The sequence below is a fragment of the Venturia canescens genome, chromosome 1, assembly GCF_019457755.1.
Source record: "Venturia canescens isolate UGA chromosome 1, ASM1945775v1, whole genome shotgun sequence".
In the NCBI taxonomy this organism is placed as follows: Eukaryota; Metazoa; Arthropoda; class Insecta; order Hymenoptera; family Ichneumonidae; genus Venturia; species Venturia canescens.
Window position 1 is genome coordinate 32,441,355 of NC_057421.1, and position 13,658 is coordinate 32,455,012.

Here is a 13,658-nt window from a genome sequence, read left to right on the forward strand (position 1 = left end):
TAATAACATGCATTCATGCTTCCGGTAGCGGAATACGATCGTTTCCGGCAAGCGTCAAGGGGATGGTACCCTGTGGTGTCCTCGGACAGTCACCCTGGGGGCGCGACCCCTACCGCGCTCCACGCACCACTGCGCAGAGCACGAGCGTACGGCCGGCGAGTTCCATCGGCCTCATCATCATCTTCCGCAGTAACGGAGAAAAGAGCGACGCGACCCCCCGCACAAGCTTGTAAATCGATTTGTTATCGCTACACGCAATGTTCCGATTGTGAACCTTCAGCAATGAAGGTGCTCCGCTCAGCCTATGATTCAATTAATCGAGGCGTTAAAGTACGGAAACCACGTTAAATTGTTGCATCGATATTTATTGCAGATACAAACATCTTCTCATGTAAATTGGACCACAAAGTCTTTTGGGATAACTTTGTCTCAATATACAATTTGCTTCATAAATTCATAATTTTCGTACCCCGCCCTCATCGGTACTCATCATAACGAACTACTCTGCCTTTCTATCCATCGTCGAAAATTATGCAAGAGTTTTGTTTTCTCATCAATATCCGAAGGGATACGCGAAGATGACAATGCGGTAATGGCTGCTTTTGGTCCATATATAATCGATCGAAACATCATTTTGTGTTGATCATCGAGTGAATACATGTAGCAAGAATGAAAACCCCCACACGCGTTCATACATCATGTCGCAGAGGGGTGTGAAATTCGGAGACGGAGCGTGACAAGAGGTTCTCGAGAGGAGAAATCGAGAGATGGTCTGTAAATCGATTTCACACTCGTGGTTACATATATCGAGGCCTCGAATGCATACGCGCGTATGTATACAGTAAATTAATAGACACTTAGGGTTCGAAACAAATTTCCAATGGTTTTGTGCCAGGTTGTAACACACAAAGGTTCGTATGGGTGTTGCAGGGGGTGTGATATGTTGCGAGACCAGGTGTTGGACACGGTGGATCCCTCGAGGGGATGAACCGTGGAAAATTCCTTTAATTTTATCGTGCACCAGTCTCTTGCTGCGGGACTGAAATTCCCAATCGTTGAAACACTGAAATAAACGAGTTTAACAGTTTTATTTAGGAAGCCAGCTTTTTTTCGTGAAAACCAGAGAAAATTTGACACGCTTTGGCATCGAAACTTTGATCGTGATAAAAAATATTTGTTTCCGATTTATGTCGAATCTGAAAGCATTCGAAGCGTTCTAAATTAAATACGAGTATTGCTGAAATAATTTTTTTGTAGGAACCAATATAGTAGTAGTGCAGTAGTATTTTTATTCGTTCTGCGAGGCTTTCACCTGTTACAAAGTAGATCGAGTTATAACAAAAATAGATAACCTAAGTATTTAGTGTAAGCATGTTGCTTCAGTAGAGTTCACTTTTTAATATTATAATTATTAACCTATGGCATAAGCTTAACAGTTAGGTATACGCTTAATACGCCCTATATATATCTGTATAATAATATCTATAAGTTTTTTTTATATATATCACTGTTTTTGTTGTTTTGGATTGGCACGTTTATCTTACTTTGGTAAATATACACCATTTGTTGCATTTAATCAAATTTTATTACATTTCTAGGGTTAATGTTCTTAGTTTGCATACGACTCTATTATATAGTACGATTATAAGTTACGTTTTCGTCAAAACTATCCAATACTATAAAAAGGTTTGCCATGGCTCTTACGTCATAGGTTCTGATTGGCTCGTATATTGGGCATACATTTAGAAAATGTTCCATGGATTCTGCATGGTTGTAACTTATTGCGTGTGGTGCATATAATTTTCTCGTCTATTTGATAATATAATTTTTTGTATCTTATTGTCAAAAAAGGACGTCCGGCAAGTCGTGCTTGGAAGCAAAAATAACAAAGCATCCATAAATTATGTGTGCTGGTCGTGGCATCCGATGATGGTGACGTCAAATGGAGCATCGGAGTTATTGGAAAATCACCTTTATGTGCAACATAGAAAAACAAAATGTTTTGATTGTTTTTCTATGATCTTTCCTGGATTTATTATAGATAAAATAAAGTTCGTACGAAAAGGAATGAGTTTGGAGGATGATGAAAAATTATATAAATATATTTGAAACGTGAACTTAGTTGCTACGAGTGTCACTTGCATAAACGTTCAGCGACGCGTGGGGCTATGGCAGAGATTTCGAAAAAGAATGAACGCGCGGAGAGGGTGGATGGATTTACATTTGATCCTCGAGTTTTTCGAGTTCGGGCGAGCACGAAAAAATTTCTATCGCACTTCATTCGAGGGGCTAGACTGATCCATTATTTTCATTTGGGATTACGAAATGCTTATCTGCATCGAGCATCAGAACGTCCGCAGGGTTGAAATAGCCGTATAACCACATGGTGAAATCTAAGGTTGCTGATGCGATTTGTGACCTCGCTTTATCTTCTTTTTCATTCTTTCTCGTTCAACTCTCACGTCCTTCATTTTTCTGCAATAATATCTCGGGGCGATTATCTTTTCGGAGTTTACATCATCCACCTGGACCGAAGTAGGAATATAGGCGGCGAGGGTGAATTCATACATCCACGCGCACACACACACACACACACACACACACAAGAGCTGCAAAGGTAAAATCGAGACATCGCGTGCAGGGAAATAAAATTCTATATTGGGTATATTTATTTCACGGGCATTTCCGTTTTTCATTTTCCCCCGCCATGTTGCGGCCGTCCGGGACTCGTAATTCATCATCCCAGAAGGGAACCCTCCAAAGCTTCGCTCCTCGTAATTATACGAACACTTAATGGCCTTGATAACTGGGCTTTGTTTATCGGCAAATGGAAAACGGATCACAAAGAGAATGAATTATGGTACAGGTCCAGGTTTCACACGTTTACCGAACGTACCATGTCTGTGTTTAATTACACAAACGATCGGCAAGAAAGGGAAGAGCATGGATACACCAATGTTGTCATCGGTCCGAACACAAATGTATTTTTTTGTCACTTTTTAAGATTTCTCTTCGATTAATCATTTTTAAAAATGCTAGAAAATGTTGCAAGATATTTTTTTCAATTGTTGGAATTTTATCCAACTATTCCCCGCGGTCGCTGCCAATGCAGTTTCGTTAAGGAAGATCTTGCGTCACTTGTGATTCAAAAAAGCAACTGAACTTTTTTGATCTCTTGATGATCAAAAAAACGATTAAAATTTATTCTCGCAATTATTAAAATTTTGCGTAACTTATTTGTTAAGATTGATAAATTTTGAATATTATGATAGCGGTTAAAATACTTTTGTAGTAAAATCGTCAAGCAAAGTACGACAACAGCCATCTTCTATTTACATGCGTATGCGCATATCTATAGTTTAAACCAGCTGGCTCATGGGATTGTCGAAACTTCCGCTGTTTATGCCGTTATTACTCGTTAACCTCAAAAAGTGTTTCTTCTTTTTCCATTCCCAAGTTATTTTCAACGTTAACAAGGATTTTTTAAGACATCATCGGTCTCTAAAAACATTCTACTTTCTTATTTTCGTTTTTGGCTCTTCAAAGTTGGGAGGATCTTGTTACATTAAATTCAAATCATCACACAGGGAGTGTACCTATCATAAGAGCCCTTCAAAAAATGTGATTTTTGTTCATTGATTTCTCGATTACTAGACGGTAGATCCTCTAATAATTCCGGGAATAGACGCATGGTGTATATTTCCAGCATATTTCAAAATGTCAAGGCTTAAAGTTTGAATTTTCGATTTCCAGTAGATTCGTGTTAACTTCCTTAATACTGCTCTGGGTTTGTCTGGGATTCGGTGGAGCCTTTTACGTTTAACTTTTTTTTTTACTTTTAAAATGTTCGAATTGAACATTTTCGGCTCGTTCCGTGTGCGCAACTTTCGTCGGTCTTCGTCGTCCTATTGTGAAGAGTCGCAAATGATCGCAATATTTCTTCGCTGCCGTTCTTATCAGTGTGATGAAAGAAGGCGTTTTTGTAGCTCCGCAACCACTTCGTATCCGATACAGTCGTTTTTTTCCCTAAATTTGAAAATAGATCGTGTCAACATAGATAAAAGTTAATTTTCCAGTCAATATCATCGACGAATTTGTTGGCAATTGAGAAAAGGAAATAGTCGGAGCGTGCGTGACACGTGCGACGGCCGCACGAATGGAGCAAGGGTTGCGTTGCGGGTTAACCGCCCTTGTGACATTTGGCCGGTGAGCTCAAACCTGTAATTACGATATTCCGCGTACACCACGCACTCGGTGTACAGACACCCGGACAACGTGTGGGACTGCCGAAAGATTCGACCTGCATGAACTGCAGCGATCTGATTTCTATAATTATTCGAAAAGTGTAGGAGGGCGTGGCACCACCAACGCAGATAATCAAACGTCAATCAAAAGAAAACGGACATGGCTTTGCGGTTTAAACATATTGTCACAATATGTTGGTGGTTTGCGTAGGACACGCCGACTAAAACTTCCAAACAAAAATGCAAATTTTCATTGCATAAATAATAAGCTCGATGACAGTTCAATGAGAATATTGATACTAAAACTTATGAGGTTTACGAGGATGGGAATCGACAATTCTGATCATATTGATATTGAACAAACTAAGGAAGTTTCCTCATCGAAGCCTCGCGACATCTTAGCGCAGTAAAACTTTATACGTACGGAACATTTCTTAACCGGTTGACTGGTGAGCTTTTTTCCAGTTTTTCTGCCAAAACTGGTACGAGCCAATATGTTACCGAAAATCACGATATTTTATTTCCGAGGGTTTTCGAGGTTGCTGATTCCATTTTCATGTGATAAAGCATTAAATTTTCCCAGTGAAAAATTAACAAATTTCACTCTGAACCCTTGTTCTTCACATTTTTGGGGGTAGCGAATTTTGTTTGATTCCGATGAAAGAGTCCAGTGTGATAAAAAACTAAAAATTTTCATGTCATGTAGCATGAAAATCCATTGAAAAAACGAAAAATTTCACCCTCAACCTTCGATTTTCCCCATTTCCAAGGGTAGTGAGGTGAAAATTAAGTTCAAACATCGACTCAGCGACCCAAAAAACCATTGTATGCCAATTTTTGTCCAAATCGGTTGAAAATTGATAAAGTTATTTCAATATGTACATATGTGATACAAAACCAGAATGGGCCCGACTTTTTTTTGTACATATATGATCCAATACCAGTCAACCGGTTAAATGTCTTTATGCTTGTAAGAGCATCAAATATATCGTAATATTTATTAATTTTTATGAACATTCTCGCAGTAATTTTTAGTGAAGCGAGAACTTGATGAAAATTGATGTGAGATGTCAAAATAAATATAAATCAGTGCACATGTGCACTAATGTATTATAGTACAAGCGCGAATGAAATTCGGCTATGCATCGCATAGTAAATTTTCAAACATTTCGGCGGATCGGCGATACTAGTACTCGAGCTCTTGGAATTTTCCTATGCTCAACCGTAAAATAAGCAATTGAGAAAACTGAATTTGTAAACGGCACGAAGATTACAACGTTTTTGGTAAAAACATTTAAAATGGGCGATGTAGATCCGTAATACTATGGCGGCGTAGTAATTCTTACTATTTTCATCTCTCCGTGTATAACGAGTTGCAAAGACGCATCGTTTTTGGCAAAAGATGTGAAAAACGTGAAGTGAAGACGGCAGCGTTTTGTTTACAACGAACGAAGAAAATTCAATTCTGCAACTCGCATAGAACTAAAGGTCGTGTGGAATCGGATTCATTGAAAAAGGATGAACGAGTAAACGGTATCAATGCGTCAATACCAAAATTTTTCGTTTCTTTGTCAACGTGTCAGCATTAAAAAACTAAGCTATTCGGTACTACCTGGCTCTATCGGGAGACGCGACACAAATTGCGCCTCTTTATGGATCTTCCTTCGTATAAACAGGTGATCACGACAAATTTTCAAGCTCATTTACAATAACTCAATCCTCAAAATAGTTGAGTAAACCGAACTCAAACTCAACACAATTTTCACTAGCTCCGTTGATCAATGTAGAAACCCCGTTGAAGTTTTATGTTTTATTGCTATTATTTGCAAAAAACAAATTCGTGTGTGACGTTTGTTATTCGTTTGTGGGCAATTGGCGTTCCTCAATTCTCGCAGCAGCAGTAACAAAAGCGTTACTTATTGTCTTTTCCATCGGTCCTCAATTTCCTGAATTCCATTGTCAAGACGTTTAGTCCTCCCGCGAGCCCCGAGCTGCTCCTCTGCACCGCGGTGGAACATCATCCCCTTATCAGATCGATGAATAGGCGTTACCCCCAGCAACCCCTAGAGCCGGTGTCCGCCTCTGCGAAGCGAGGATTGGAGGAAAGCTTGCCATCAGTTGGCGTATATACCCTCGAGGACTCCCGGGAAATATCGTGTATATGCGTTGGATGTATATCGCGTACATTATATACCATCGGGGGGGCCCTCTTCGTTATCCACCTCTTCCGTTCGGGGCAATGCGACACATACGAACGCGATTATCTGCCGGACAGTTCGACAGCGATCCCTCGAGTGTTGCGAGCGTTTTTAATCCAATTTTCCAATCTATTTTCCTCCGTCGAACGTGCACGGCGATTAAACAAGTTCACGAGTGTCGAGACAAGTACATTGGTTGTGTTCTGAAGGCGTGATTCTATCAGTTAACTGTTCAAGTGTGCATCGGCTACATCGCGAAGAAAAATGTGACGACGATGAATCGGGTACAGACGGGGAACTCTTCCTGGACGGCGAGCAGCCTATAACGTTCGTCAGTCACCTCAATTCACTACTGGAATAATAATTTGAGCATAAATATGTTTATTTAAACCTGCTAAACACATGGATTGATATACGAAGTAAATAAACTCGACTTGCATGAAAGTATCGCAAATTTTCTATACGATCACGACTGCAATCGAGGAGCTCGTAAACATGAATTCACATCGATGAAACAAGCCCGATTTATTGATGTGGTTGAGAAAAATCTGTTGGTGCGACTGTAAAAAGTGTGTTACGTCGTCAAGGATTGAAATCACCTTTTGAAACCGAAGAAAATGGCGTTACGTGAAAAAGAGAGTTCGAATGAACGTGAACTTTGTAAAGATAATGAGAATCGGCGTGCGTGACCTATAATCACGATTTATTGAAGCGTCGTCCTAGAAGACAACGTGGGCGATACGTGCCGATGCATCGTTATCGAGGCTCGTGCCGGTTAAATACAATTTAACACGACAACTTTGTTGTACGAGACTCTTTCCATGACACGTGCATGATAATATACTTACTGCGGTGCGACACGTGCCGTTGTTTAGAGATATTTTGTACGGCCACGCGGCCGCCCGTTCCGCATTGCACACGACACACGTACGGAACTTTGTGACGTGCTCAAGTGGCTGTATTACATTCCAAAAGATCCGCTAGGCTTTGGCGGATAAGTACCTCATAATACCTCGCCGAAGTTTAAAGTTCCTAATAAAAACCAAGCACAGCAATGTCGTGTCAAAGAGAAATAACCGTGACTGCAAAAAACTTAGCGATGCCAATGAAACGCGATCGATTACCGATCTTTTGTATTTTATCGCTGGATGAATAGCTCGAAGAACAAACTCCATAAAATAGTTGTCCAAATGAACTAAACTCTGAACAAGTGTTTAAAGTAGTCGAAACCTTCTAGTCATTTAAAGTGATAGCATATTGATAAAAAAAAAAAATTAACAATAATAATATAAATAACACGATAAGCTTATAAAAATGGAAAAGTTGGATTGAATTCGTCCACGATAATCAGTATTATTTTTTCGTACGGAGGTCGGAGGAAGTGCAATACAGTGATTCGGAGGTATAAATAAATTGGAAAGATGTATTCGATGGACAATTTGGGTCTCGATATGATGAACCGTCATTACATGTACGAGGCGCACAGTTTTCTCGGTAACCCGGCAATTCCATCGGTACCACCGCATTGCTCATTGCCAGCGACGGCAAGTTTATCTCCGATTGTTTCTCAACTGCCTTCCCATCCATCTGGGAGTACCGGGAGCTGCAGTGGTAGTGAATTTTATCCGTACGATGAAAACAGCCGTGACAATCTCAGTACGTGCAGCAGCGATCAGGAAAATCATACGAGAAAGTGAGCGCATTATTTATCGTTGGAAAATATCTGATTTTTATAAATTTTTGAAAACTTTGCACGTCGCTCGATAGTCATGAAGTGGAAGGTCATCGAATTTTGCTTCGAATACAACGCTTGAGTTTATTCCACTTTTTCTTGTCTTTTTTCTTCATATCTGCATACTGAAAAAAATCGACGTATCAATAGAAACCTTCGTGAATGCTCCAAAGCTAATCGTAAAAAATTTTAAACATAGTACATTTTTATTGAAATATTGAATTTTTTAATAAATGATCTTGTACTATTCTAAAGAGAATATATTAATTTGTTTTATGCTTCGATTTTTATCGCTTAGAGTTTGTATTTGAGCAATTGTTTTTTTTTTTTTTTTTTTTTCAATGGTAAGTTATGTAGGATTATTTGGAATTTTCATTGTAGATCATTTAAAAAGAATCTACGGAGAGAAATGTTGAACGTAAAAAATGCAGAGCGTAGCGTAATCGTGAAATTAGCAAAGTTCTGAATGATGCAGCAAGTTTGTTCTCACAATTAACCATTTGTCAAATTTCTTGATTCGAAAGACGAAGTTGCGACGGGAGAAGGAGCGTCGGCGGTTCATCAAAACGTCCACGACAAGCCGCTCAGCAAAGAAAAAACGCAAATCTTCGTGAGCGGAGACGAATGCAGAACATAAATGATGCATTCGAGGATTTGAGGGCTCATTTACCTACGATGCCATACGAGAAAAGATTATCGAAGGTGGACACGTTAAAACTGGCGATAGGTTACATAAAGATACTCAACGATTTGTTGAGAGCCGACAAAGGCAACGATTCAATAACCGGAAATGGCACTCTCTCGAGATGTTCCAGTCGAGTGGATTCTATGAAAGTCATAGTTTATGGTGAGTTAGCCGTGAAAATATTTTCCCTTGTTTCCTGATCATATCACGAAAAGTGAAAAAAAAAGAAAACCATAAAAAAAAATTACCAAACCAAATGTGTAAATAATTTCAACACAATAATTCAGAACAAATTTCACAAATGATGAAAAAACATTATATTTAAAAAAAATATAAATCCGTGATTATTTTGTGAAGTGAAAGAAAAAATCAAATAAAACATGAGAAACGAAAAATCGAAAAATCTTATTGTAACAACGAAATCAATTGAAAAAATGTTCCATTCAAGTTACACGCAGCATTAAAATTTATGTCAATTCGAGGCCAAGTATTTAATGGTAAATCGGAATATTCATTGCTGCGGGAAGCATCAGAAATTTTTTAATTTCTCCTAACTTGATGGATTCGTTTTAGGTAGTGCTGGCAATCAATTCATCTCGCACTCGTTGTCGTGGTCCCGGAAAACCGATATTTTGCCGAACGGTACGATATTCGCCAAAGTGTGGACCCCCGAGGATCCACGAACGTCGAAAACAGCGACGCCTTACGAATAGAAATCCTCGGCTCGTATATGTATCAAGAAATTGAGAGAATACAAAGAACGAGTGCGAAAAGGATCGTCGTGTTATTTAGTTTTAAGAAAATTGTATCATCCTCTAAACTCGTTGAATTCGTGATGTTTAATGAAAAGTGAGAAGAGAATCCATGGTGATCTAGTCAAATAAAGGAGCATTAATTTAATATAAAAGAAACACGAGACTGCAATAAACTCGAGTCAATCCATTCGTATCGTAACAATACGAAATCATTTCAACTGCGTATATAAGTCTAGTTTTAATCATTCGTTCCATTTATGGAATTCAAAGTCATTATTGCGATGAATCATCGAGACGATTCCATTCTAGTCATTTTCCAGTCATCGTTGAAACGCGACTGCAGTATTACGTGTTGTTGTATTTCGTATATTTGACTTTTGTAAAAATACGCAGTCATTATTATTAATACTTATTTGATTTTTACATATAGTCTTATCTCAATTGTATTTCAATTCAACGTTGACGGAGATTCTGTAATTTTCTCATCGATAATAACAACGAGATGTATCGAACTGATCGTGTGCAAATATGCTCATGTGTATATAATCATGTAAACATAACTTAAGTTTTAATGTGTATAGCAATCAACGAAGGGTAATAACTATGGAGGGACAAATATAAAGCGTTCAAGTCGAACTAGTTTTTTCCTGCATTTTGGGAGTACTTTCTTTTTCCAATTGGCCCGATGAATCCTTTAAGGTTGATCCTCTGCGACAGCCCCAACCAAAAGTTATGTACTGTCTGCATATTAAAAGGCTTGATAATTCGTTCGGATCGTAATCAATAACTTTGTAAAGACCCTATATACGTACTCGGTGCCAGCAGATATAGTACAAATATCATTTGCTTTCGTAAAATTTATTCTAAAAGTATTTTTGATCCGACATCGTGAGTAAATTTTTTGACGGAACTATCCAGGTTACGCTTCAACACAGAGAAAAGCTTGTCTATACAGACGACATTCGCTTGTTCGCTTGCAAAATATATCGTATGCAGCCTAAACCTTCGTACTTCTCGAAGCTATATATATCTGTCAAACTAGATGGTCAATCACCTTGATTTTTTTTCACAATATCTGTGATATCCTGCTCTAGCTCCTCCTCGTTTTTTATAAACTTCCTAATTTTAGTACTAGCGGTAGAATTAATATTGTGCCGTTTGCTTATGCATGGTCCATATGTTACGTGTTAATTGAGTCAACTTCAATTACATATATATCTCGGGTTCGGGATGGTGAAACTTGTTAAAATTTTATAGAGGTGTTGTTCATATGTTAAACAATACGTATGCCAAATTTAAATAATTTCCTAATTTAACTGTCTCGTGGAGGAACCACCTTAAACCGTCAGTAACTTTTCTCCAAAGTAAAATCTTGTTCCAAATAACTTCAACTCCGAAAAGTCATCTACTCCAATTCCTTCGAGTTTGAACTTTGGTGGTTGCACTCATTCTCAAAAGCGATCAAGCTCACACTTGATATAAATGTTCTTCTCAATTTCCGTTGATGGCGTTTGGGTGAAAGCTTCTGCCGGAACGTAAGAAAATCCGTAGAAAATGAAGATCGAATATTCGGCACAGCTTCAGAATATATAAGCAAAAATTGCAGCTCGGACGAAGATTCAGTGCTTTGTATTAAAATAAACGACGAGGTAACGAAGCTTGTTCTACCAAAGTTTGTAATAGTTTGTTTTTTCGAAATCATGGGAGTTTGGAACTCTGCAGAAAAGCATCGGTATGCCGGGTCCACGAACGAACGATTTTCTTAAACACCCAATGACCGAAGTGCGCGTATTTTTATGCGAGAAGCGAAAGTGCACGCGGAATATAGAGGCTCTGAGGAGGTAGAGTGAGAAGAGCCTTCGAGAAGTTCCAGATAGGAAGCTGGAAGCTCGAAAGGCTGTTGTCGGCTTTTCGAAAAGCTTTTTGCCTGGGAAATTCAAGATGGCTGTGCACCTGCGCGTGTACAGACTTTGCGAGCTTTGTACTGATATAGAGATCTAATTTACGAGGTTGCCGGTTCTGCCGGGGCGACTCGAGACTCGAACGAGTGTGGGCGGAACGTCGATAACCCGTGGCGTCGCGACGCCCGACACAATATATCATATATGTATATGCCTACACATATATATAGAAACGTGGAGTAATGGCGGCAACGGCTGTGAATCTTCCCACGAATCCCCTCTCAAAACCCTCCCTTTGTGTATATGCTTCTACATGTGTGTGTATACGCATATATATAGATAGTAAAACTACAAGCGTCCTCCTCTTCGAAGCAGTATCTGCCTCCGTGCTCATATGTAAGTAAAAAGTACATAAAAACATATACGCGAGGCTGCCCTCGACAAAAGAGAGGAATTTGAAAAAGTTTCTCGCCCGTGATGTTAAAAGTCGTCAAGTGCTATTTACTAGTCTTTATATTATACACGAATGGCAATTGCCGATGATTTCTGTTACGGCTGAGACCCATTACCAGCCGTTTCGATCTTTTGTAGGATTCAACACGTTTAACTCCTTATTTAAACGTTAACTCGATGAACGTGGCTAGGTGTAGTAATTATTGTGTTTTCCGCTACTGTATGCGTACAAAGTTTCCACAGGAATTATTAAAAGTGTGGAGAAAAAATCCAAAGGAACGCCTCTTACTCGATAATATAATTCAAAGTGTGCTTCGAAAAGTACTTTCCGCAATCGGTTACTCATTAGCCGAATTCGCAAAATATTTCGTAGCAATAGATTCAAGAACGAATGAAACTCCTTCAATTTTTTTTTCTTTTTCCGACCAATCAGGGCATAGGTTATTTCGGAAAAAATGTAAATACTTTGCAGAGTGAGTTTGAAACTCACTGGTAGAGTAATGTACTGTAAATTGAAGTAAAAAAGGAAGTATTCGAGTTTTCCAGAATTAGGTAAGAATTTAAAAGCCCAAAATACTTTCAGACAATCAAATACTGCTACAATCGTTGAAACTCCACAAGTCGGTGTCGAATAAAAAAAAAAAATTATGTAAATTCGTAAACGTCGGTCCTGATTGAAAACGTCTTCTCGCCTGGAACCGGATCAACGTTACTTCCCTGAAAATACATTTCGTGGAATGAGTGGGTTCGACACCTTGAGTTTCGGTAGGGAATGTCAGATAGATTTTGGGGAGAATAAGGTTGCCCTTTTCTCTCCCCGTAGAAATGATGCCTAATTGCCCACAAATCGCCGAGGACTCACCCCAGCCTTAAACACCGGAATAGAGACGCTCGAAACAGTGAAAGAGTGGGACAATCGTCGATGGTGCGTTGCCTCGAGGGTCTGTATGCATGCCCCTTCGTTCCCTGGTAAGAGAAGCGTAGTTTGGCCACGAAGGGTGCATATACGGGTCCGTATATGCATAGTGCTTTCTCTCTCTCTCTCTCTCCTCCGTTTCGAATATGGATTCAATTACACCTCATTGTGTGCCGAAGTCCATAAACAAGGGTGTTTTCACAGCTGATAGCAGAGGCCCACGCTGCACTATCTCCCTATGCATTTTGATGTACGTACCGAATTCCATATATGAAAGTGGGGATTGATATCTGTATGTAGAAATCTTCCTCCCAAGTATAAAGGCACATCTGAGGAGCGTTATACACACCAGGACCCTTGACCTTCTTGTAGTTAACTTGGAGACATCGACGCTGCTCCAGTCAGAGTTTTTCAGATTTTGGTATAAGCACGTACGTTGAAGAGAAAATTCGAAGGTTTAGATGTTTCAAAGCGGAAATTCAATGGTTAAGCTTATCTCAGTGGGTTGCCATCTTCTGTATATTTATCAGAAAATTCTTCAATGATAAACGCAGGTGTTTTCTATACTGGTTCAGTTTTAGGTCTATAAAGATAAGCATCCACTCGATAAACACCGCATCAAAGGGGATTTCAACCACGAGATGTAACGACCAGGTGATTAAGCATGATTGGGGTTGGACGTTCTGTGCCAGGTGTGTTTTGTTTTTTTTTGATAACACATCAAGCACGAACCTCATATGTATATGGAAAAAACGTTTCTTTCATTTCAATTAT

General features: G+C 39.1%; 1 protein-coding gene across 2 annotated transcripts; it reads left to right on the plus strand.

Annotated features, from left to right (window-relative positions):
• Nucleotides 1–6,460: 6,460 nt before the first annotated feature.
• LOC122414863 (pancreas transcription factor 1 subunit alpha) lies at nt 6,461–9,627 on the plus strand. 2 transcript variants are annotated; one of them, XM_043426476.1, is made up of 3 exons: nt 6,461–8,135; nt 8,699–9,021; nt 9,437–9,627. In XM_043426476.1, exons 1-3 carry the CDS (start codon nt 7,864–7,866, stop codon nt 9,604–9,606), a joined length of 765 nt encoding a protein of 254 aa, XP_043282411.1. In that variant the 5' UTR covers nt 6,461–7,863; the 3' UTR covers nt 9,607–9,627. The 2 variants fall into 2 exon arrangements, with proteins under 2 accessions (XP_043282411.1, XP_043282421.1); XM_043426486.1 differs by having other exon boundaries at nt 6,465–8,135; nt 9,433–9,627.
• Nucleotides 9,628–13,658: the final 4,031 nt, after the last annotated feature.

Coding starts and splice junctions, on each gene's coding strand:
- LOC122414863 (XM_043426476.1), top strand. CDS start 7,864: ATGTATTCGATGGACAATTTGGGTCTCGATATGATGAACCGTCATTAC. Junction 8,136..8,698: donor CAGGAAAATCATACGAGAAA/GTGAGCGCATTA, acceptor TTGATTCGAAAG/ACGAAGTTGCGACGGGAGAA. Junction 9,022..9,436: donor TATGAAAGTCATAGTTTATG/GTGAGTTAGCCG, acceptor CGTTTTAGGTAG/TGCTGGCAATCAATTCATCT.